Raw genomic sequence first — 26,662 nt, 5'->3', positions numbered from 1 at the left:
ACCCCATTATTATTTTCGTTATTTCGTCACTACTTTTTTATTATTAATCTTGAAGTTTAAACAAAGCAATTAGAAGTTATATTTATTTTTGTTTTTTAAAATAATGTAAATAACTGGGCTAGGAAATGTGATTAATGTGTATTTCTGGCGTTATTTTTAAGTCATATTACATCATTATTTCTTTGATCACATTGAAGCATGCAGTATTTTGATGTTTAAATGGGAGAACAGCATGCCCTATATTTTAATAGAGGCTTATAAGAGTTTATGTCATGACGTTGCACAGAATCCCAGAGTTTACAGCTAAATTCAAAATATTTGGTAATTCCGAAATATTATATTTGTTAGCAAAATATGTGAAATATAGTATGCAAAGTTAGCAGTATGTCCAATTCTTCAGTATGGATGAGACAGTAGGCGAACGGTACCTGGATGACATACTATATTCTGCGAAACTCCGAAGTGTGATGGATGCTACCTTATCCCACAAGGCCACTGGGGGTGCAAACGTAATGTCGCTCGCTCGGAACAAAGTGTCAAGATGGCAGAGGAACTGCAGTCTCTCTTCAAATATAAGTAGAAAACCACACTCAGTTACATATGTTTATTTGAATATTATTTTTTCCGTTGATAGTTTTTCAGCAGTTTTTAAATTTCTCGGGGGTCAAGCTACATCACTGGTAAACATCCGTGTCAGAGAATATGCAAGATGGCAACCACAATATGTCCGAGTGCATGCATACTACTGGCATGTATACAAACTGTACAGTATGTGCTACATTAATAGTCAAATAATAGGGTTCTGAAGATATTCAATACATTCTGTATAAGTATGAGATTTTGAATGAATCCATTCAGTTGGCATCTCATGTGGAAGCTGATGTAACCTGGTTTAATTGCTTTAATAAATTGTTGGATGTTGCATACATAGGATAAAAATATCCAAATTTGCAATATTCATTTTATTTTATGGAAGGCTTATACCTTTAAATACTAAGAAGTTTCATGTCATTAACTGTTCTTTCAGTGCTTGTTAGGCATCTGTTTTTATAGCCATCTGCCAAACATGTTTTAGGTTTTAGACTGATAACATAGTCAGGATTAAATAGTGTTTTGATCCACCTGTTGAGTACATGCAGTTATATGTATATATGGCATTTGCCAATTCACCAAGTTGTGTGGTATTTCACCAAGTTGTGCGATTAAAAAAAAACGTTTGACATCCTTACTGATAGTACAATGTCCCCTCTGTTCTTACTGCCATCTGTTCATCTAGCATTTTTGAAAGCATTGAAATTCAGCTTGTACTTGCTTGCAAGTAGTATTTTTGTTGGAAATTAATAAGCCGTACATCTCAACTTTAGTTTAAACCATGAAACATGTAGTATGGGTCATTTTCACAAATTTGAGAATTAAAAAAAATGTTAAAGTGAAATTGTTTTTGTGTAGAGTAAGTGGTATTAATTTAACTTATTAACCATATCACAATTACATTAATTTGATTATTTTTAACCCCTTTCCCCAAATAGTCAACGAAAAATCAAATAACATAAAGCTAGATAAAATTTATATAAATCTGTCACCTTTATTGCATGTAACCACAATAAACACTCAATCTGTATGATGAGATTTTTAGCCAATTCTTGGTTAGTTTTGCCGTTTTTGCTTATCTCCATAACTCTGGCCCTGGATTTGATGATTTATTTGTTTGTTTGTTATTTATTTATTAAGACAGAAATGAATGCTAATACAACAAAATGAATTAATTACCCCAGAGGCACAATCAGCAGTTTAGACAATGAAGTGTATAACAATAAATAATTTGAGTCTCCTGTCTTGAAAATAATTTTAAAAATTAGAGAAAATTGCTATATTATGTTAATGGATTTGTAAGAATGACCCATATACCCCCCTTTGTGTTAATTCCACGTTCTATTGGTGATTCAATGTATAAATATTTATGATTTATTCATAATGTTAGGTCTGATTAATCATAGAAAACTGTGTAATTAGTTAATTTTTTAATTGATTCACAGCCCTATAAAATAATAAAATCTAATGGAACTTAAAGAATAATAAACAAGGTACACAGTAAGATGACAAAAATACTCAATCAATTCATCCGATCCTTTTCCAAATTACCGTGCCCTCATGCATTTCTTAACGATGGGGATAAGTTCGGAGAAATGCATGGTTAGTCTGTTTCGTCATTGTGTGAACGTCTTAGTGTACTACACAAAAATAGAAGGTATAGTCTACTACACACCAAGGCTACATTAAACTCTAAGTGCAAACTCTAAAATGATGATAAAAAGTACAATAAGGTGAATCGATAAAACAGTAACATAGTTGTTTATTATTCGGCTATACTTTTATATGATTGGCTACAACACCACTAGGCAATAGGAATTTTTCAGCTCCATAACAATCTTACGGAAGACGCTGTCATAAATGTGGTCCGTAATTGAAAGAAGCATCATTACATACGACTCTGATGTCCTTCATTCCATTCCCGTGTCGGGTAGCTCTCGTTGCCGCCTCACCCCGAGCAAGTGTTACAGTGACATTTTTATTTCATTGTGATCTACAATAATAAATATTCTTGGTGTCATTATTTGACCAGTGCTTTGATGTCAAAACATATTGCTGTAGCAGTAATGAAAATCACTTGTGAAGAAAAAAGCTCCTTGGAGTTTGGTTTTGTGCAAAACCATTTCCTGAAGGCTAAAATAAATTAGGTGATTTTCATGAATAAAGAATGCCAAGCATCAAATTTCAACAAAAAGCATTATTTATTTGCTAAAAAAACGCCTGTTGTGGCTGCTGATTTATTTTTGTAAATATACTGTAATGTAGTGAGATACACAAATCAGACTGACAAAACAGGACTGCTGATGTCCTCTCTCTGTGCCAGGTGTGCCTGAAAATGAAAGTGAGACTATGTAAAAGAAATCAAAAATCGGGGTGAAAACTGAACCCAAAAAAAAGACTAACTGAATTTTAAGGGGTTGTTTTAAAGGCAGTGCTAGCTGGGTAGTGACCTGTCTCCAGCCGTATGTCATTTTGGACATGAACCCACAGCCTGATGCTGGCTGGGGGACTGAAACAACATTCGCTGCGGTTTTCACAGGTGGCCTTTGTCTATGTTGTTGCATTGAGAATACAGCCTCTGGGTCAAAATATCAAGCGTGGGTGGGCCCTGGAGATGCTGTCATGACAGTGTCCCCCCAGGAGTTGTTCTGGTCTGTTAGTGGACGTTAGATCATAAGTCTTGGAGACAGGAGAGGCCATCAGCATTGAAATGACCCCAGTTCAGCCAGAGATGTACATGACAGTAGAAGAGAAGAACCACATGTGTGTGAGTGTCCTTCATCCTGACCATCCATTGTGGGGCAGTACTGCCCATGACCAGAATGAACAGTTGTCCAAGAGCTAATAGCGGGGCTTGGTCACTGCCTTTCCAGTGTCGAAGGTTTCCTTCTATGCAGTGCTGTATCTCTGGTCACTGCCCTTCCAGTGTCACAGGCTTCCTTCTATGCAGTGCTGTATCTTTTCTCCACAGATGTCAACTTCTGGCTCAGGTATGACACTGGAACCTTTCCTGTTAAATTTCCACATCACCATCACACCTCTGTTAGACACATTCATATGGGATGCGAAATGACTGGTTAAAGTCAGGAGGCCCCGCACCAGGCTCCGAAGGTGTCAGAAGGTATCTTAGGTCCTGTGCAGCCCTAAGGAGATAACTCCTCACTCCTAGGACTCACTGGTCACACTGAATGCCACCTTCTTTTGGCATATTAGTGGCACCTGCCAGTAGCTGTTGGTGAGGTCCAAGTTGGGGATGAACTGTGCCCACACCGGCCTCTATATCATCTCATTATCCATAGGCAAAAGTAGACATCAATGCTTGTTCAACACCTCATTCAACTTACGGAAACTGTTACAGAACAAAATGGTGCTACCTGGTTTGGGAAACATCACGAGTAGACTTGACCATCAGCTAAGGCTCTCCTCCGTATTTGTTCAGCATCTTCCTTAATTGGCCTGCTATTATGCAATGATTCCAGACAAGGTGCATGTGTTGTGGTAGGCAACGTGAGTCCAACCAGGAGCAGATGGTCACATATCTTGCTCCTGGCCCAGGATTTCTATACCTTTTACTTTTGAGCCTGTGCTGTTGTTCACCTCAAGAGTGAGCTGTCAAGTTGGCTCTCACAAAATTGCACTCAGACAATCATGCTACCTCTGGTGGCCTCACATCAACCCTCACTGAGCAAGATGTGGTCCGCTGGCAGGTTTTCACAGACTGTCTGCTTGAACAATCATCCGTCTCTCTTTTCCGGCTCCTCTGTCCCTTGTCCCAGGTCACACGTTACATCATCCCTAGGAAAAACAACATTTGCAGCATCCACAAAAAAGAAAAAAAGCATTTGCAGCATCTGGTTGTTGATTGGTTCATTACCATATTCAAAGGAAATGTCTATTACTTGATCTGGGATTTAAGGAGTCTACAAAAGAACCAGTGAGACAAAGTGCATTTGTGATTAGCAAACTCACCATGTGTCTTTATTGTTGAGGTATCAAAGTGTTATGCAGTTATTGTCGGTAACTTATACTAGGGAACAGTCTATACCCACTGTGTGTGTGAGTGATTAGCATACTTACCATCTGTAGACCACAAGAAGATACTCCGTAGTCAGAGCTCCCACATTGTAGGTGTGATTAGCACACTGACCTTATGTAACCTTTAGTTGGGAGACACCCTATAGCCAGAGCTTCCACATGATATTGCATAATTAACATCTGTGGCCAGATCCTGCACATCTACTGTGTATATCCTCCGCTGGGTATGTATTGCTTTGACTTTGTGTGTGGATTTGTATATGTGTAATGCCGGGCTCTCAAGTCTACGCATTGACTGTGAGACACTCGTTTCGCCTCTAATGTAATCTCATTCCAAACTTTTGATGAAATGTGAGAGCCTTGGCAATGTAATTGGGTAACTAAGTGGTCATATAGGGTGATTATTGTGTTTTGGTTTGAATTGTGATTGGTATATATTATTTCTACCCAGCAAATTATTGTAAAATCATTGCTACTTGGTTATCTTAAAAATTTCTAACCCTAGTAAAAGGCAGTGGTGTTACTGCAATTCCTGGCCAGGGTTAGCAAACGCTGGAATGTTAGTATTAGGGCATTGTAATCTAACAAATCTGGCTTTCTCACTAATAGCTTAGGTCAGTTAAACTGGTCTCAGTTTATGTGACTGAGTTGAATCAGTCATATAAGCTGAAAGTATGTCAGTCCCAGAGTTGACTTAACGCAAACAAGCATACATTGTATCTTTGCGGCCTCTGGGTTAAATCAATCATTTTAACTCGAGGCTGTAAGCTGGACTGGCTGCAAGAGATGACATTGTTCAAGTGTACCTGATTTCGTATCGTGATTGTGAATATCGCTTTATCAGGCAAAAGCGAATCCTCTGTGACATCACAATCCGGAATGAATGAGTATACTCAAAGTAAGAGAAGTGAAGCAAGTAGGTAGCATGCATTCAGTGCATTCGACTGCCCAGCTGCATATCAGTTTTGTCCTGCAGGATATTCCTTTTAAAGGCTTTGGGGGCAGCTTTCGCTAAGCAGATAGCCTTGGGATGCCATGCGGCACAGTTTACCAGCCAGAATGTCCCCCAGCTACAGTGGCCTTCCAGTGTCCATCTTACGACACCTCGATGATGGGAAGTGTAATCAGAGCAGCAGGTGGTGGCAGATGGTGCAATTCATACAGAAGTTCCAGACCTGGGCTCACTGTTGATCACCAATATTTGTTCCCAGAAGTACTTTAGTTATCCATTCTCTTTTGGAGCGACATGCAAGAACAGATTAGTTTGAGAGTTGAACTGCTGTTTATTTACCAACCTGCCACCAATGTGGTAGGTTGAGTTAGAAAGCAAGCCCCAAAGTGGCAAAGAAAGGTAAAAGCTATTGTGGAAACAGAAGCAAAATAATAATAATAATAAAAAAGCTGCCAAAAGCTGCCATTAACTGAGTTGCTAATTTTGTTTGCTATTTTTAGCATATGTACCCTTAAACAGCAATTTAATTGGGTTGTTCTGTTTTAGGCTGTAATGTCCAGATAAACTCCCACCACTACTTGCTTTTCCCATGTTGAATGTTTTCATTTAGGTTCCTACTTCAGTCCCAAACATGCAGTTAGGTCATCTGGTGTTTCTGAATTGTCTATAGTCTGTGAGTAACTGCACTCAACTGGCATTATTTTTCTTAGTGGCTTTTCAGTGGGAAGAAATGGATGGTTTCTTTGCCTGTAAATATGTCCTGGCTTTTCTTAATATAAATTTGGTGTAGTTCTTTAACCACTCATAGTTTCAGCCTTTTTTTTATTCTTTCTGTATCACGCAAAACAGAAGCATAGTTGGCAGCCTTGTCCACTAACTATATTCACGTTTTATTTTGTTTTACTTCCGAGCAAGATGGACAAGCTATCTAGTGAATACATATACGATTAGTTCCTGTGGCCTACCTTATGGCATTCACAAAGTTTTTCCATCCATCCATATTTCAGCTGTTTATCCTGAGCAGGGCCGTGGAGGGGCCTGGCGCCTGCCCGGGCATCATAGGGCACCCAGCAGGGGTACACCTCCATTACATCACAGGGCACCCATCAGGGGTATACCTCCATTACATCACAGGGCACATGGACACACTCGCACACTACAACCAGCTGTGATGCCAGATACCCTAAAATCATGTCCTTGGGCTACAGGAGGAAACAGGAAAACCTGCAATAAGAGGTGAAAGGAGGAATTCAGGCACCTAAACCTGCATGTGTGAAGCAACAATGCAACCCGCAGGAGCCCATCCTAGGCGGCATGAGGCAGAAAGCAGGGGTGTGCCCTAAATGGCTGCGGTCTTTCTCAGGGCACGCACACAATCACCAAGTATTTGGGCTGTGGGTGGAAAATGGAATATGTGAAGGAAACTGTGGGTGGTGATGTCTGCAGCAGCCTGGAGCCCATGCGCCGTTTACTTTCAAGCGGGTATTATTGAACCCATACAAATACAAAACTTTGATTTAAACTTTTTTTTTTTTTTTAGTTTTGCATATGTGGCGTACGATAGCACTCCAGCTAGACAAACACGGTCCTTACAAATCATTGCATCACTGCCTCGCTTAGGCAAGACTACATTTGATGAGGGGAAAAAAAAAAATCAAGTATGAATCTAGGTCTTCCTAGACAGAAATGTAGGAGAGTGTGTTCTGATTTGCACTGACGTTGGATGAATTTTAAATAAAAGATATTCTCTAATGAACCCATACCGATATCTCTTTATTAGTTCATATATTACTGCATTATCCCATGATTAATGCATTTCTAGATTAAACCATTTCTTTATTGGAGAATGGAATTGCAATTACCTGAGTCTGCAAAGCAGCAGTGTTTGTTGAATAACGTTCCCAGATGAAGTCTGGAGCTAGTTGTAGTTTGTGGACTTTGCGAATGCGAGAGATGCCTCTGTGGCAGGCTCACCTGAAAATTAGAGTGAATGACAGTGGGGCATCTCAAAAAAAAAGTAAATGATAGAGTGGGAAAAAAAAAGATTTAAGTGGAACTTAAGTGGACGAATTGCTTGGTTCTTATTTGTCGAATATTATGGTCAGTGTTTTAGATGTAAATGTCATGACAAGATAAGGATGTTGTCTTAAAGGGCAGTTAGATGTTCATCCATAGTTCGACATCACTGATTATTGTTTTCAGTCCCTTATTCTCAAATCTGCATAAATATTTGCAATAATTACATCTTGGTTTTTTTTTGGAGGGGGGGGGGGTTCTTGCTTATGCATCTTTTCCCCACATTGTTCCGATTTCCTCTTACAGCTCTACATGGTATTGCACACCACCACCTCTAAATTCCCTCTTGCTTGTGTGCTCTGCAATGGACTGGCCTCCTGTTATTTGTTATATTGTAAATCATCGGTTGCCATTACTGAGCACTGCCCAGCCGTGAAATAGTGGCACATCTATCAAAGGGCAACCAATTAACTAAAACGTACATTTCTGTTTTGTATTTATCAGATCAAAGTCAATCAAGGTCAGCATACCTGCAAAGCTATTTTTAAATATAGCTGTATGGATTTTTTTCAGCAAGATAATTCTATGTCACAAGTCTAATGCAGTCCGGGGATGGTTTCTTGAACCTAGTAATAAATTCAGCTTAATGCAGTGGCCTGCTCAGGGACGAATTGAAAATCATGGTACAATGAAATCTTGAGAAAAAATGTAACTAGCTACTCCGAGTGGAGATTCACAACTAGCCAGCTGAACCCTGGGAAGAACTGAAATCGGCTTAGGCCAACATAATTCTATGATGTTTGTTATTAATGTATATTGAAGTTGATATGATATGTTAGGATATTAAGGTATACTTACACGCTGCCTATGAATGTCCTATGAATGCGTTATGAATGCATTATGAAGGTGCATTGAATGTTCTACAAATACATCATGGAGGCATTATGTAGTTAATGTAAAGTGTTACTTAATATTGATAATAATTCAGATGAAAAAAAAAGCAATTTTACTATATCTGAACGGCTGCAATCTTTTTATGCTATTCCAGGACCAGAGTAATATTTTACTTTTAGAGTATCAGTAAATTGCAGAAGGTGGTGTTAACTCGAAAAGGAAATATTGTTTCAGTCAAAAGGGATAGGAAAATACATTTTATTCCCCAAATTTCACTCCATTTGAATTTACAATGGGACAGTTAGTAATGGCATTTTGTGGTGTGTATAAATTCTGACCTTGAAGAATTATTTGAAGAATTATTTGTTTGCATTCTAATATATCTAGTTATTGTATTTCAGATATTCACACAAATGCTTAAATTTAACCTACTGGACATTTCATTGTAAAATATATTTGAACTGAGCATGTTCTTATGTAATTCTACCTGACCTCCCTTGAGCTTAGCATTGGGTAATGCTGATGATGTTCAGATGTATGCAAATTTGTCATTTCATATTAATTTATGCCTGAATGGAAACAAGTATGGATACATTGCCCTGCCCTCAAGTAATCAAGTATTACAGATTGAAATGATTTTAAGGTTTTCATGGGTACACGATATAATTAAATATTTACTTACGCGCTAACTGCAAAAAAAATAAAAACAGTAAGTGCCGCCCATAATATACTCAGGCAAAACATAAATAAATAAATAACAGAAAGTAACAACACCACAGACAAACATTTTTCAAATCCCTAAAGGTATTCTTTGTTATATTTCATATACTATGTATTTGCTTGTTTGTTTATTCATTTATATTCATATTACTTTGTATGCACATTACTTTGTATCTGTATGTTTTCTTCCCATTTTGAATACCCCAGTCAATGAAAGCAGCAGACTTCAACATAACAGTCTTTTTCTCTTTTCTTCCCCAGGACCAGGCACAGGAAGAGACATTAATTGTTCTGCATGCCTCACCCAGTCACTTTGGCTCCTACTGGCCTCCATCATCTGCCTTCTCTTCAAATGTTAATAACACAACAACAGTCAGTCGCCATTGTATTGAGACTGTTTGTATCATAATATGACAACCTGATGCATTGCTGCGCCAAACAAAATTATATATAAAAAAGAATAAGCTGTCAAAATAGTTTAGTCTATGAGAAGACATTACTGTACTTCAGAAACAAACACTGCTGTTTATAAAGGTAATTTATTGCAACCTTTAAATTTCTTTAAATTCAAATCTTGCTTATTGCTGATTTTGTTCATTTATTTTGTTTGAGAGGCGATTGATTTTGGAAGAACTAAATATAAACTAATAAAAATAGCCACTGAGACAGCTTAGGTATTATGGGAATTTCAAGACAAATACAGAACTCCTGGATATCTGCAGATTATTTGGCATAATTTTAATTTCAGTTTTTGTTAATTTTGTGTAAGTACTGCATTATATACATTTATACAAACAATCAGAAAATAAAATTTACAGATTGAAACGGTAAATAAACAATCACAATATAGAAATGCTGCAATTTTAAGTAAGACTCAAATAAAAAAATAAGCAACAGTTCTGTAAATGTAGTTTCAATGTTAGCTTTGATAAAAATAGATAAAATCCTGGTAGTCTTGCATAATTGTAGAGCTGTATATATTGTCAAATATATTTCAGAAAGACACTGAATGCTGCCAGTCTGTTCTGAATTCCCACTTTGCTAGACTTGGAGCTTTCTTGCAAAAAAAATAAAAAATAAAAAAATGTTGTTAATGAGAGGATACAGATGAGCATGAGGATTTCAGTAATGAGGAATTCAATACTGATCTTTACATAATTTGTTGCTTTATTAACAGACTATTACTTAATATAAGGTCTTAAAACTTGTACAAGTAACAACTTGTATATAAGCAATTTTTTCTATTTTTCTTTAATGAAAACAAACCTGTTATCTCAAGTTATAACAAAAGTAATCATGAATAGAGGATTTTTTTGAACAAAAATCTTAAATGTACACAGCAGTTTCTCTTTGGCAAGCTGTATTTAGCTTCAGAAATCACCTGCCTTTTGTGTCACCAACATGTTGCGATTGTTTTTTTGTAATGAAATACTACAAGGTTGTATATCTGGGAGCATGATACTGATGAATGAAAAATAAAATTTGATTTCTTCAGTTACATTTTAATTTATGATATGGAAATCACTGTATCCATTTCATACAATTATTTGTTCTGTAAACTCAGTTACTAGTGTATATACCTGAATCCAATGTCCATATATAGAAAAAAAATATATGTCCATGTTTCAAATTAGGTTAGTAGTTTGTTGATGAAAAAAATGTAGTGGATCATGGTAGCATAATTTTGCACCATGTAATTAATGAGCATCTTAAAAAAATACAATACAAATGTTTTTTGTGCTTATTGTACCCTTCATATTTCATTTTATTTTTCTCTTGAAGTTTTAGGAACTTGCCAATTAAAATGTTTGATTTCCTATAGAATACCATTGACTACTGTTTGAATTGCCATAACTTGAATGCCAAAATAAGTAAATATTTCCATTATCTGTCTTTTCTAAAAAATATATATACATTGAGTGTTCACTAAAAATTTTGAACATTTGACACAAATAATACATGACATAAACGTGACGTGTGCATGCCAATGTCGTATAATTATTTGTCACCGGGACCACTGTGTAAAATAGATTTCTATCATTTTAACTTTTGCTAAGATAACAAGGTGAGAGTAAATGCATGTGAGCCTCTCACAAATTATGTTAAAATATGTAATATTTTCATAAATTTAAAAGGAAAAGAAATAACGGGAAATGATTTAAGGAAATGCGAGATGATGAAGTGTTGGATCTGTTGTTTAATAAGGTTTTTGTTGAAGTCTAGATTAAGCATAATTATAATTAACAGAATTTGCCTACATACTGTACTGTATACATACACACTGAAGCCTCTGAAGAAACTTGCAGCTGTATATGGTACCAGCTAATCAGCAAATATTCTGTCCAAGATGATGAGAAATCTTATAATGATGTTTTTCAGTCTTTTAATAATGCTTTTCATTCACACAAACTTAGGTGTGCCGTGCAGTCAGGGAAACTAAAATTATGTTAATATATTATAGCTTGTCTGAGAACTCGGTGAGGAAGGAGTGATCTGACATCCTCTGTAAAAGCCCCTTAATGTGTCATTAACTAACATGGGAATATCCTTCAGTTGGCCCAGTGCCTTAGAGATAGCATCATTATCCCTGACTTGGGTTTTAAAGCCTTCCTCTGGCCCTCTTCTCGTCATGTTTCTTCAGAATTCCGCCCCCCAGCCCAAAAGCGTGTGTTTAGGTCACTTGGAACCTCTAAATTGCCCCTAGTTTGTGATGAGCTTGCAGGCAGTAGAGGTTGTACCCTCCCTTGTGCCATGACTTTATGCTGGAGACGTCATTCTGGACAATGTTCTTTAGAGAAAATCACGCACATACCGTCATTACACCAGAATGGACAGTGCTGTGGAACATTACTGTAATATTTTCAGTAGTTTTGTTGAATCAACTTCCCAACAATGATGACATTTAAAGAACTTGTCGTTTATATATCTTGTTTTAATGAAAAAGACAAATGGAGGATTATAAACCCTATGAACCAGTGTGGGTGTGCTCATCCCAGGGCAGCACAAAGTCAATTCAGTCACAGAGTTTAATTACCAGTAATTTTAAAACCGCATTCCCCATTTTGTCTTTCAGCCCGGACCGCATACCCAGATCTTACTGAATGATGCTTGTTGCCCTTCCTCAGTCTCAAAACCATTTTATTCTTATTGAATGTGTGAATTTATGTAGTTAAGCTACTCAAGATATCATAATCTCTTAGTAAATTTGTCCTTCACTAGAATAAACAGTTACAAAAACGGATGGATGGATGGATGATTATTAATTCTAACATGAAGATTCGTGTTCTACTTATAAAAAGCTATCAATTGGTCTCAAAAATAGTATGTTCTAAATATTATATGACTCAAAAGCAGCCTTATTAATTAAGTCACCATAACTTGCAGGTTTCTTAATTTTATGACAAATGGAGGACAGGAGGTTTGGGAAACCGTGACCCACAATATACCAATTATTCATCAGATTTAATGTGAATTGTGAGTTATTGTATACAAATCTTCCACAGTGCTCTTCTCTTTGCCTTCAGAAATGAGTTAATTTGTAAGACAATATAAGTTTATAACAATACACTGTAAATAGATTAAGGACCATTTAGATACATTGACTATTAGTTATAAGACATCATCATTAGAATCATCATGAATTAGAACTGCCCACATAGGAAAAAAAGGTTTTGTATGTGCCGCAAGCAACTGCTTAATTTCAGTGGCTGCCTGTCAAATTGATGGCCTTTGTACCATTTGTGTCTGTGCTGCAATGTTTTTTGATTTATTGCCTTTTGCCATCTTATTTTAATTGTGTTTCTTCTTTATCTTATCAATGGGTAATACATGTGATATGAATGTGTACAAGAAGACCTGTACTAACAATAACTTTGGTGGTGATGAGATATGGAAAAAAAAAACAATTACTATTTAGTTAGATGCTATCAAATGACTTGAATGGGGCAATATGATCATGTTCATACTGCTGGACTTAAAGAGTACTATTATACATTGTGCTATTAAAACAAAAGTGAGTTCATTTTTGGAACAAATAAGGGCAAGAAAAAAAATGCATGGTTAAAGACCAAAAAATGATAGATGTGAATGACAGGCTTCACAGTGTGTGGACTCAATGGCAAAGAAGCATTTTGGGACCATTTTTGACAATAAAAACACTGACAATGTACAAAGACTCTGTTGATGTGACACCTTTAAATGTCAGCGGTCCAAACATCTTCCTGTACCCACATGAAGAAGGACACTAATAATGGTGAGAAGTAACTAAGCTTTAATGAATTGTGGAGTAATTTCAACATCAAAAATGCAATGAATATTACAAGACTTGATAGATATCATACACTATTTTTTAGGCCATTACATTTTCCTAGAACTCATCAATGATTTTAAAAGCTTTGAAACTTAAAAGCGACTATGAAAGCTAAAACAACAGAGCCTGACTTCAGTTAAGTAAGAGAGATTTGAAGAGGAAAGCAAGAATGTTAAGGAATTGCAATGGAGAAGAGAATCTTCAGAAACATGTAGATAATGTTCTGAGTTGGGGACAATAGTTTTAATGGTAGGCACAGAAGGAGATTAATTTGCTTTTTTATGATCTTAAGAGTTATACGAAAACAGAAAATCTTTAAAGCCGCAAACATAACTGAAAGTGCTACTCTAAAAAAGAAAAAATAATTAATTTAAAGCAGCAGTATACACCTGGTGTCACTTTGCCTTATTGACTGACTCTTTTTGTCAGATATTAAGGATACTCAGTGTTATTCATCATAACTGGACAAGAGCCTTCATCACTCCTCTTTCACAGTGTTTCCCAACCCAGCTCGCAGCTAGATTGTCCACATTTTTGCTCCCTAACTGGGAGCTGCGAGGGAGCAAAAACATGGACTGGTTGGCGGTCCCTGGGGACCAGTTTAAGAAACACTGCTCTACCATGTCTGTACTGTAAAGTGACATTGATTTATGCCACATTTTTTAAGCATTATGTTTTGATAGTCTAGAAACTTTTCAGGATTTCCTGGGTCATTGTTCTGGATCAAGTTTTGATCAACAGCAATACACAGCGATTCACACTATAACTCCTGTGGGAGTTTTAATGGACAATTCATGATGCAAACACGCATAATAAAGAAGTAAAGAAAGAATGTAATTTGCATAATTTGGCCTGGAAATAAATTTTAGTAGAGAAAGTTGGAGGTATTGAAATATTTTTTGGGAAGTCAGCCTAGATATAGGGATAGCAAGAATGAAGCAGTTTATGAGAAACCTTTGCTTTTCACAGCCAAGTGCTTCATTATAATACATTAAATTATATATACATACGTTGTTTTATATATATATATATATATATATATATATATATATATATATATATATATATATATATATACACACACACACACACACACACACACATAATTATATAATTATATATACGTGTGTATGTCTCTTACTTTGGTTACTTATCGTTAAGGTTAGGCCTGGGTAGGGGTTAGGGTCTCCATGTTGGGATCAGAGTTTTCCCCATAGAGATGAATGAACTGTCCCCACAAATATATAATTACAAACCTGTGTGTGTGTGTGTGTGTGTGTGTGTGTATGTGTGAGTGTATTATGTGTAACAATCCTCACAGACATGTCGACAGACAGACAGACAGATAGATAGATAGTACATATCCTCCAGGGAAATAAAGCAGAGACAAGGGTCCCATGTATTTCATTAGCTCTATGATCGAGCGTCTGATTCTCTTCCAAAGACGCTCACAGCTCCCCTCAGAAGATCAATGTAGTGCTGGAAATTCTCTTTTACACAGAAAATGTGCCATTTTGTCACACATTCTTTTATGCACGAGTTCTTTTATGTTTTTGCATTTCAACAAAGGTAGCATTGCAGTTTGTTGAAAAAAAGTATACATGGTGTTTTACAATTACCTAAAGGGATAGAGCAAAGCTAAACACACAATGGTTACTTATTCTAGCTTACTCTGCGTAGTCTGTGTACAGTTCTGTAGTTTTGTCTGTCTGGTTTTCTTGATTTTGTTTAGACTGATTCTGGACTTGATCTCTGCCTTGTTCTCTGGTTTTGTCTGAGTTATCTTTGGTACATGGATTTTGTTATTTGGTTGCCTGACCTTACTGTGGTTCACAGTCTCGTCCTCAGCCCTTGAGTGTAGCTTTGCTGCAGCGTCTACAGCTTTGCTGCAACCCTTATCCTGTGAGAGCAGCCTGGCGGGTAATGAGAAGGCGCGAGAAGGTTCAGAAGTTTGTTGTTAGTAGTACTGTATACAGTAGTTCCACCTTGCAAGTGGATGGGATATCAAAGCCTACTACTCTCTCTGTCAGGGCTGATGCTCAGTCTGGATTATGAGGCTTGCACATTACCAGCAGAGACCATGTGGTACAATGTCTCACTGGTCACCTAGCGGCAGGAGTCATCTGAGCTCTTTCAAAGCGAGGTAGCCTGTACAGATGATAGGGCAGAGACGTTATTTAAGTCACTCAGGAGAGATTACAGGGGAGGGAAAAGACAGGTTGGTTTCCACTAACACTCTTGGTGTTTCTTTTTCAAACAGAGAGCCTGTAAACTATCCTCTCACTTGTACATGCTGTGAATTTCCAGGGAGGTAGAAGAACGACCCCCCCCCCCCCCAAGATCATCAACTGGTGGACACACACAGACTCCTCCAACCTCTGTCCCCAGCTGCACGCTCTCTATGTTTTTGTTCTGCAGCTGCCCATAAAGACCAGGAAGGTCACCAAGAATTACAAAGGCCTACAGTACCACCTTGTATAGGATACCAAGGGCTTAATAAGGACTTCCCATTGTCCATAATTCAATTGGCTATTGAGGGGTTGCAGTCTGGCAGTCTGCCTGCATGTGAAACAAGCTAGATGCACATACAGTGCATATAACCTAATTCCCCAACATAGGAAGGCAATAAACGGAAGACTAGACTCAAAGTACCACCGGATATTACAGTAACCTATGTATGCCCTTTTGGCTAGCTAAAGCTGTATCAATCTTGCAGACATTTGTCAGTGATGTACTACTGTCGTATATCTGATATGAAGAATGGTTGAATTATTGTCACGTTGCAGCAGTTTATTAAAAACTTCTATCAGCGCACCTCATGCTACTAAATTAATGAAGGAAGTGGAGCATGCTTTTATTAGTCTGAGAAGTTTCTTCATTTCTGCTCTGACTTTGTGCACCTGGATCCTGACAAAGCACTTGTGGTAGATGAGGATGCCTTAAACACGATTGTGGGCGCAGTACTCTCCCAGGACGTGGGCGAGCCTGAAACATTCAATTTACGAGTGTGCTTTTTCTCCCATCAGCTGTGTCATGCCAAACAAAATTATGAACTCCATAACAGTCTGCTCTCATTTTTATTTTGCCGTTACTTGCTATCTGGGGTCTGTGAATGGGAAGGCAGGTGCCTTATCTGTATGTAAAGCCTGGAGATGGAGACCTGGAACCTAACAATAATAGCATTATCAGCATATTGTATACCTTGACTTAGCTGTGCTGAGAGGTGAATTTTTTGGCAAAATGTAAGTCGAGTGGGGAAAAATGTAAGTCAGCCTTAAAGACTTCCAGTTATGAGGTTCAAACTGCAGGATCTCCAGTTATTTAACTTTCCCTAGGTTGGCTCCTTGATGGCTGCATGATTGTTATGTATTGTCTGCCTCACATTGCATCGGAAAGTAGCATCTTCAAAGTAAACAAATGTAAAAGCATATTTGGGCAATTTCTTTGAAACTCAAGAATCCCGTGGCACACTGGCAGATCAATGCTTTGGTCTTTTAGCTCGAGTTACACCGTCAACAGCTTGCTAGTATTATAAGCCGAATGGAAATTGATAAATTACAGAGGCAAATGAACTAGATGGGCATGTTGGGATAACAGCATTTTTAGTAGCAACAGGAAAACAAGTGATTTGAGGTAGTTGAGTACAGTGGAACCCCCATGTCTGCGGATTTGGTAAACGTCGTCTCAGTTAAATATTAGGTGGAAAACTTAAAAAATAAACCGTTTGCAAATTATAAATTTCACGCCACGCTGAGTAATTTTTCTGGTCCATTGCGGAAATATAATCGTTTAATTTTATTATTAGTTATAGTGGTTGGTGTCTTATTCTGTGTAATTTATAAATGAAACTTTATCATATGTATATATGTATGTGAAAAACAAATTATATATGCTGTTTGCTATTTTCTGCGGTTTCGGCTATCAGTGGTAGGTCTTGGAACGTACAGTATCCCCTGTGCATAGGGGGATACACTTTCACAGTTCTGAACAGTAGTTTGACTGTAAGCAGCATAGAGTGGTCAAAGTTTCCTACCTGAGTCCTTGGAAAGAAGCAATAAGTAAATAACACAAATAAGTTCACAAATCTGAGGAAAGAAAAAGTTACATTTAAAAGAGTGCTTAGCAAGTCTGGTCGAAGTGGTCATACTTGGGCAGCAATATCCCGTTCAATCCGTTCAATCCTCAGGTGTGATCGAAGGATCTGTTTTAACAGGAGTGCTGATGTTGAGAGAGGGGAGTCAGCCATGGACTGTTTAAAACCTCGATTCTGAAGTGTTGATGTAACACATGTTGATCCTAGTGGTGCCATTTTGATAGGTTTGTGAGATAATGGAAGGACAACTCAATGTTTTTTGTAATTCTGACACAGAAGATGAAGTGGAAGACTGCTTTAGCAATAATGCTCGCTTTAATACTGTTCAGGAGGTGACACTTTCAGGGTTTATGCTGCATGGCTAACTGTGATTAAAGTAATGATAAATCATAATAAATCAAGGCCCTTGTGTACTATGGTCTAATCACTTTATCTATTCCAGTTCTTTCAAAGAGGATCTTTATTATGGGTAAAGAGCACAGCAGCACTTTTGGAATGACCACAAAATTAACCATAATCTAAACTCATGACAATATATGTACCACAGATGAATCACTTTGTTTCTTCTAAGCATCTTTCATTATAGAAGCAAACAGGTACGTCACTGTGGGGTCTGGTTGTAAGTATGCCTGCCTCGTTTGACTGTTGTGGTTAACAGGGAATGGATCGGAGACACTGGCAGATATACGCTCTCCTGCGCCCGCATAGGCCCACCGCTCCGTGTCTCCCACGTCTCTGTCTACTGGGAACGCCAGAAAACTTCATGTTTGTGAGGATGGTCTTGTTATCTGTATGCGATACGGAATGTGGCCACTTGGAGAAATGACCTACGATCTCATACAACCAAAAGTTGCTGTTAGTGGCTCATCCTTCAACGTTTCTTGGAATCCCGAGAATCGTACCATTCTATCATTTAGCGATTGTGGGCCATTATTTCCCTGGTGTGATGTTGAGAAATACAGATAGGCAGAGGAAAAACATCTAAGACCTCCATTTCCATGATTCTCACTAATCTATGTTCGATTAGTAACACTATGGATGACCTTTGAGCATATGCAAGGTTTTATGGAAAGCTGGTTTTTTATATATTAATGCCAGACTCCCTGTTTGAAATCAAGGGATTTGCACTTGTATGACGAACAAATATGGATCAGGACTGTGGTAATTCTGAACATGCCTTTGAAACCATTTTGTTTTCCAAGAGAATAAAGCAACATTTTATTTGAGTTCTATCAGGATGTAAAGGCTCAGACATGGAAGGACAGCAAACTGTGGAAGAAAGAGGTTGGGTTCTGAACATGAAAAAAGCAAGGTAAAGCATAAAGCTTGCTTTGAAAATCCAAACTATTTCCTCCCAGAAACTTATTAAACTAATTTATACTTATAATTTACTGTAAGTGGTCAATTGATTGGTAGACCAAGTTCTGCTGCCTTCAGAACAGCCTGAATTCTTAGAGGCACCCATTCCACAATGTGAAATCATTTCTTATGGAATCTGCTTCATGCATAAATAGCATTACATAGCATTACACAGGTTTTCAGCCACACATTTATGCTGCAAATCCCCTGTTCCACCTCAGATGCTCTATTCAGTTGAGAACTGGGGGCTGTATTTGCCATTGGAGCACACTATCATGAGACATAGCGTATTCTTCTTCTAAAAATATCAATTTGAAAAAGCATAGACAGTGACCATGAAGGGCTGCACCTGGCTAACAACAAAGCTTATGCATGCTGTGGCATTCAAAAGATGCTCAACTGGAAGCCCATCGTGTTCCAAGAAAACACTCACAAAATCAGTACACCACCATGCAAGCCACATAATTCACTGTTTGGAGAAGCTTTTCTTTCTTTCTTCTTTTGCATTAACTAGCAGGGATTCTGAATAAAATGGCCTATGTAGGGCATCACCTCTCCTCCTACTTCACCAGCATACTGCTTGCATTTGCAGTGTGTCTGATGTTGGTTAGCAGTCTGTGTTCATGTGCACCTGATGACTTTACTCTCCCTTCCCTTCACGGTTTGCATGCCGGGGCACGGTGGACATACTCACTGTCTGGGTTTGTCAGCATGTTAATGTCTGCCGGTGTATGATGCCCATATACCTCTTTATTTCTGACTGTGTATAATGCCCATATACCTCTCTCTCTCTGACTGTGTACAATGCCCATATACCTCTGTATTTCTGACTGTGTATAATGCCCATATAGCTCTCTCTCTCTGACTGTGTACAATGCCCATATACCTCTCTCTCTCTGACTGTGTACAATGCCCATATACCTCTGTATTTCTGACTGTGTATAATGCACATATACCTCTCTCTCTCTGACTGTGTATAATCTCCATATACCTCTCTCTCTCTGACTGTGTATAATGCCCATATACCTCTCTCTCTCTGACTGTGTACAATGCCCATATACCTCTGTATTTCTGACTGTGTATAATGCCCATATACCTCTCTCTCTCTGACTGTGTACAATGCCCATATACCTCTCTCTCTCTGACTGTGTACAATGCCCATATACCTTTGTATTTCTGACTGTGTATAATGCCCATATACCTCTCTCTCTCTGACTGTGTACAATGCCCATATACCTCTCTTTCTCTGACTGTGTATAATGCCAATATACCTCTCTCTGACTGTGTATAATGCCCATATACCTCTCTCTCTCTGACTGTGTGCAATGCCCATATACCTCTTTATTTCTGACTATGTATAATGCCCATATACCTCTCTCTCTCTGACTGTGTATAATGCACATATACCTCTCTCTCTCTGACTGTGTATAATCTCCATATACCTCTCTCTCTCTGACTGTGTATAATGCACATATACCCCTCTCTCTCTGACTGTGTATAATGCACATATACCTCTCTCTCTCTGACTGTGTATAATCTCCAAATACCTCTCTCTCTCTGACTGTGTACAATGCCCATATACCCCTCTCTCTCTGACTGTGTATAATGCACATATACCTCTCTCTCTCTGACTGTATAATTCATATATACCTCTCTCTCTCTGACTGTGAATAATGTCCATATACCTCTCTCTCTGACTGTGTATAATGCACATATACCTCTCTCTCTCTGACTGTGTATAATGCCCATATACCTCTCTCTCTCTGACTGTGTATAATGCACATATACCTCTCTCTCTCTCTGACTGTGTCTAATCTCCATATACGTCTCTCTCTCTGACTGTGTACAATGCCCATATACCCCTCTCTCTCTGACTGTGTATAATGCACATATACCTCTCTCTCTCTGACTGTGTATAATCTCCATATACCTCTCTCTCTCTGACTGTGTATAATGCACATATACCTCTCTCCCTCTGACTGTATAATTCATATATACCTCTTTCTCTCTGACTGTGAATAATGTCCATATACCTCTCTCCCTCTGACTGTGTACAATGCCCATATACAGTACCTCTCTCTCTCTGACCGTGTACAATGCCCATATACCTCTTTATTTCTGACTATGTATAATGCCCATATACCTCTCTCTCTCTGACTGTGTATAATGCCCATATACCTCTCTCTCTCTGACTGTGTATAATGCCCATATACCTCTCTCTCTCTGACTGTGTATAATGCCCATATACCTCTCTCTCTCTGACTGTGTATAATGCACATATACCTCTCTCTCTCTCTGACTGTGTATAATGCCCATATACCTCTCTCTCTCTGACTGTGTATAATGCACATATACCTCTCTCTCTCTGTATAATGCCCATATACAGTGGTACCTCAGAACTCGAATTTAATCCGTTCAGAACTCCAGATCAAATCCTAAAAAGTTCGAGTTGTGATCGAATTTCCCCATAAGAAATAATGGAAAACCAATTAATTGGTTCCCAGCCCCCAAAAATGACACCTAAATATGTTTTTTTAGCATTTAAACACAAAATGAACCGGATAAAACAAGAAGAGCATATACTGTACTAAACACATCTAATCACATTTATCAAAACAGTAATTTGTAAAGTAAGAAAATAAATGCATCCAAACAATGTGTCCCGCCCTGATCATCCTCTCCTTCCGTGTGCCACGCCCCCTCGTTAACCCCGTGTGGAATCCCCGTGTGATCAGCTGTTTCTGGTTGTTGTTATTAGTCCTCTGTATTTAGTCCGCGTTTCAGTTTGTTTCCCCGGTTCGGTCATTGTATTGTACGTCTGCGTTTTGCCTGCCTTACCTGTAATTAAACCCCGTATTCCCCGAAACCCTGACGTCTGCGCCTTTGTCTCCGTTCTGTCCCGCTCGGCACAACGATATTATTATAATGAAATGTATTAATGGTTTATTAATATTAAAATAATAAGAAATCTTTATTTTTAAATGTATTTTATTATATAATAATAATTACTGTTACTGTCTATCATTTGTAAATGTATTTTTACTGTCTAAATATTTGTATTCAGCTAGTATAAACATGCACGATGCTATCACAGCGAATGCAAGGCTGAGACTGAAGCGTTACACTTTGTTTCCGCTGAGAGACGTGCCGCTTGACTCATTTCCCCGGGCGTAAAAGTTATCTTACTGTAGGTCGGCGTTCACGGTTTGACTTCTGAGATTCAGATCGAATTCTAGGTAGTTCTGGCTGGTTCGACTTTTAAGAAATTAGAGTTCTAATGAGTTTGCGAACTGAGGTACCACTGTACCTCTCTTTCCTTGACAGTATACAATGCTCATATACCTCTCTCTCTCTCTGACTGTGTATAATGCACAAATACCTCTTTATTTCTGACTGTGTGTAATGCCCTTATACCTCTTTCTCTCTGACTGTGTATAATGCCTATATACCTGGTATCGGTGTGTGCTTCTCTGTTATAGTATTCTGTGTGTGGGTGAATGTGGTATGTTTAAGGGTGTTTGGTTTTCTTGTATGAATGGTTTTGGGTTGGAGCGTTTTTTCCTTATGAAGCAGGGGCAGAATGTCATATATTTAGAATGTAATGTTAATGATAACATTTTATTGATATTTTGTTCAAGACTGTTTCACCAGTGATTGTCTGAGTGGTATTACCCTGTTAAGCTAAACTGGTGAAGGCTACTTAAACCAGTGTGTTGTGGGGGTAGAAACAAACTGCAGCCTGTCGCTGCCAAAGCAGGGACATTCCTTTCCCGTTAATTTTTTGCTTGTTTTTCCTTTTTTTCCTTCTTAATTTGAGTAACAAAAACTTCCATTTTTATAAAATCTTTTTTGATCTAAAATTGTGTTCAGCCATCTCCATCACCTTATCAGTCAGACAAGAGACTGACTATAGTGGTTCGTCACATGGGCTGTAATGTTTTATTTTAGCATTCCAAACACGGTTCCTTGGCTTTCAGAAGAATGGCAGTGTTTAGTTTTATTTTTGTTCCACCTTTGAGTATACTCACTTAATATTCTACCTAGCATATTACCAGTGCTATTGCATCAGCTCCCCTACAGAAGAATGTATCTGAAATAGTTTCTCCGAATTGCCTTCTGTGCATGACAGAATAATTGAATGTCTGTGTTTATAAAATCTGTGGAATGTGCTTGCGTTCTATTTAAATTAAGGTACATTTTCACTCAAGGTTGTTTTACTCAGATTATGAGATCAGTACAATCCTGGAGAAAGGCTACTGGACAACAAAAAAATTGTGTTAAACTTTATAAAAAATATCATTACAATACTCTTGAACTAAATGGATACCTTCACTTGCCTAGATAACATGATTACAATACTGATGACAGATAAAGTACACATTTGAACCTTTCTGGTAACACATGATTTGAATTTTGTTTCGGACAGGATTGGGTAGATGCTAGGGGAATCCAAAATTTTAAAATTCTCAGTTTTGGGTTCACGGTTCACTACAATTTCAGTACAGTGGGGAAAACAGAATTCGCTTTCAAATTTATTATTAAAGCTGCAAACACAAGCACAATTAGGAACAGTTATAAACCAAAGGCAAGGCATCTGAATAACAAAACCTAAGAGACGTTTATTTGCACATTGTAAAAAGAAATACATAAAATTTTAAAAACAAAAAATACTAAAACAATTTCCGTCTTTTTCTCCAGTGCTGGTGTAGTTTATTGGGAAAATGTTCCCAAACTGCCAGTTATCACTGATGGTAACCAGCATTAATTGTGACCAACTCAAAACCACAATTAGCATGATGTCTTCCGCATTGAACACATTGAATACTTGTGAATTTAGGTTCTACCTGTGTCAATAAACATATTCATTCATTTCATTGTGCATACTGTACCAAACATGATGGACCAAACAGTACATGATGAATATGTGTCCTGTTACAGCCCTAACAGACGCAGTTCTGTGTATTACAGTATATTTCTATCAATGTTATTATTGATAATGGGGGTCACCTCGAGGTCACTGGAAGTCGCATGTACTGTTGCCGTTGCATCTTCATGGTATCACACATATGAGAACATTTTCAGTGGCAATCACTTGGGGGTTATGCAGGGCCGCCATAGGAATTAAATCAGTGGTGGTGGATTTTTTATAGTAATAGATAAAATGATCAGAGCTGTTTCATATTTTTCTCACATCCAGAACATATTTTGTGGCATTGATAACGAGGGTAGCCTGATTCTGAAGAGGTGAAACGATGCTTCTGAGATCACTGAATTTAGAGATGGGATATGACTGTTAATGACACATGCAGACCCTTACTGCACATGTTTATTCATGTTTGGTCTGTTTTGAATGGTCTCGCTGTGACTGGCACAGTGGTTTCAGTCCTAACATCTTAAAGACATAGAAAGTTAGAAAAATCTTGCTGTGTTGAAAGGCACTGCACCCACAGTGTACAAAGAAACTTAACCTCATTATTAAAATTACAGCTGACTACTAGTCATGGGATCTGGCTGTGCATTGATCCATTTCTGCATCCTCAGGAAAATAACAGTTAAGTTTTATTACCAGATCCAAAGGAAATGTCTATCACTTGTCTTGGTACTTAAGGTGGGGTCCAAAAAGTATCCAGGAAGACAGTCTGTAGCCATGGCTTCCTTAAGGAAAGTGTGGGTCTGTAGCCATGGCTCCTTCGTGGAATGTGTAGGTCTGTAGCCATGGCTCCTTCGTGGAATGTGTGGGTCTGTAGCCATGGCTCCTTCGTGGAATGTGTGGGTCTGTAGCCATGGCTTTCTTATGGAATGTGGCAGTCTGTAGCCATGGCTTCCTTGTGGAATGTGTGAGTCTGTAGCCATGGCTTCCTTGTGGAATGTGTGAGTCTGTAGCCATGGCTTCCTTGTGGGATGTGTGATTAGCACGCCCTCCTTTACTGCAGAGTAAATCTATAGTCAAATCTCCCACATGGTACTGTGTAATAAGCATCTGTAGCTCTCTTGCATAGATTGTGTGTCTCCTCTTCTCTATGTGTCACTTTGACTCTGTGTATTGTTTTATAATATGTGCAATATAACTGTCTAGTGAAGAGGCCACTTCTGTTGACCTCTGTGTTTTGGTTTCATTTAGAATTGGTCTAAAGTAGTCTTAACCTAGCAAATAAATTGTGTTTGAAATACTTCCTGATTGTCTGAAATTGTTAATTCTAATAAATCTCAAGGGACTGGTGTCACCACAATTTCTGTCCAGGATTAGTTCATGGTAGAGCATTACTGTAACACACATTACACTCAAACAGTTCTAGCTTTCTGGAGATAAGCAACTACCTTTTAAAGTGAGAAACTTCCCTGCAGCCTGTGAGTTGATCAAGCTCCCAGTCCCTGATCTACATTATTCAAGCTTGCTGAGCCTCTGAGTTGAATCAGTCTGGTAAACTGAAACAGTGTCAGTTCTTGAATCAAATAAAGTCATTGTCTTTTCAGCCTCTCAGCTGAATCAAACTGGAATCCCTAAGCTGAAATGACAAAACAATTAGACATTTTGCTGGTTAGTAGCCACTCTGCAGTCCCCGAATGAAGATGAGACTGATTTCACACTGAATGATGTTGAATCCTGTGCAACATCACAGACAGGAAGCACATGGATGAATGAGTTCAGGTAAGGAGTCTAGAAGGAATCAGCCCTGTAAATTAAGGGATCATGAATTCCATCATTGGTCCGGTGGACGGTTTATTAGCCAATTATATAAAAAAAAGAAAATAGATTAGGATCCATTTGCCTGGCCAGAATAGATTGTGATGAGAAACAGAGAAGAGTAAGAAAATGGCTGAAATCAGGGCTGGCTGAGCAGTAGCACGTTACTGCCATTTCCAGATGTGGAAATGTATCTGATCTATGATAAAGAAACGTTTCTCCTGGGAGAGGGAACAACTTATGGCTTTCTGGAATGCCTTTGTGAACTTTCATCTTACCTGAGGTGCAGCCCTGCCTGCTACATCCAGCCATGTGGGGGCGCTGTGTTGCTCAGCGGGTTATGCCTTTGTTATTTTATCGGTTTCATGTCTTAATAATTATTATAAAATGTAGAGAATAATACAAGCAGACCTTTCTGGTACTATATATGTGTGCGTGCATCTGTCAAAAGAGCACATTCCATTGCAGATACCAAATAAAGGATCGTTTTCATTTCAAGTCTCTATGCAAGTCACAGCAAGGACCTTAGAGGATGCCTGATTGACTGTGATCATTCAGGGTGGTTTCTACTATCTGATAATGCACCATCCTCAATTTAACAACAGAATAATATTTCTCACTGAACACACTATCAGGAATATAGGATAGACACACATGTGAAGCTCCCTGGAATGCATCTCTTTGCAACACATGAGGAAGTGCTTCTTTCCTCTTGCATTGACTTTCCTCAAATTTTCTTATGTCACACAACATTCTGCTGCGGTCCCCCACAGTGAGCAGACCCACAGACTACTCTGGTCATAAATTCTTCCTCAAGCTATCAAATGTCTGGGGTCTGGTTCAATTAGCTGTGGTTTCACTCTGGCAATTTCATCTGAGACATAGGGAAAGTCTTTCAGATTGTGGAGGAAAGCTGCCAGAGCTCTCAGCAGCCTTGCTGGTTGAACTTTGATGTTCTGAGTAGTAGAATTTGAGTTAAAGTGGGGATCAGACAGTCAGTTGTGAGAC

General features: G+C 38.2%; 1 protein-coding gene across 2 annotated transcripts in view; it reads left to right on the top strand.

Moving 5' to 3' along the window:
• Nucleotides 1–11,034, top strand: part of lsamp (limbic system associated membrane protein) — a 299,410-nt gene extending 288,376 nt beyond the window's left edge. For both annotated transcript variants that reach the window (XM_072701351.1, XM_072701350.1), the window contains one exon: nucleotides 9,470–11,034. In XM_072701351.1, coding sequence (XP_072557452.1) covers nucleotides 9,470–9,567 — 98 coding nt within the window. In that variant the 3' untranslated portion in view covers nucleotides 9,568–11,034. The remainder of the gene's footprint in view (nucleotides 1–9,469) is intronic.
• Nucleotides 11,035–26,662: the final 15,628 nt, after the last annotated feature.

The sequence above is a fragment of the Paramormyrops kingsleyae genome, chromosome 17, assembly GCF_048594095.1.
Source record: "Paramormyrops kingsleyae isolate MSU_618 chromosome 17, PKINGS_0.4, whole genome shotgun sequence".
Taxonomy (NCBI): domain Eukaryota; kingdom Metazoa; phylum Chordata; class Actinopteri; order Osteoglossiformes; family Mormyridae; genus Paramormyrops; species Paramormyrops kingsleyae.
The sequence above is the reverse complement of the archived record's forward strand: the minus strand, read 5'-3'. Positions and strand labels throughout refer to the sequence as shown.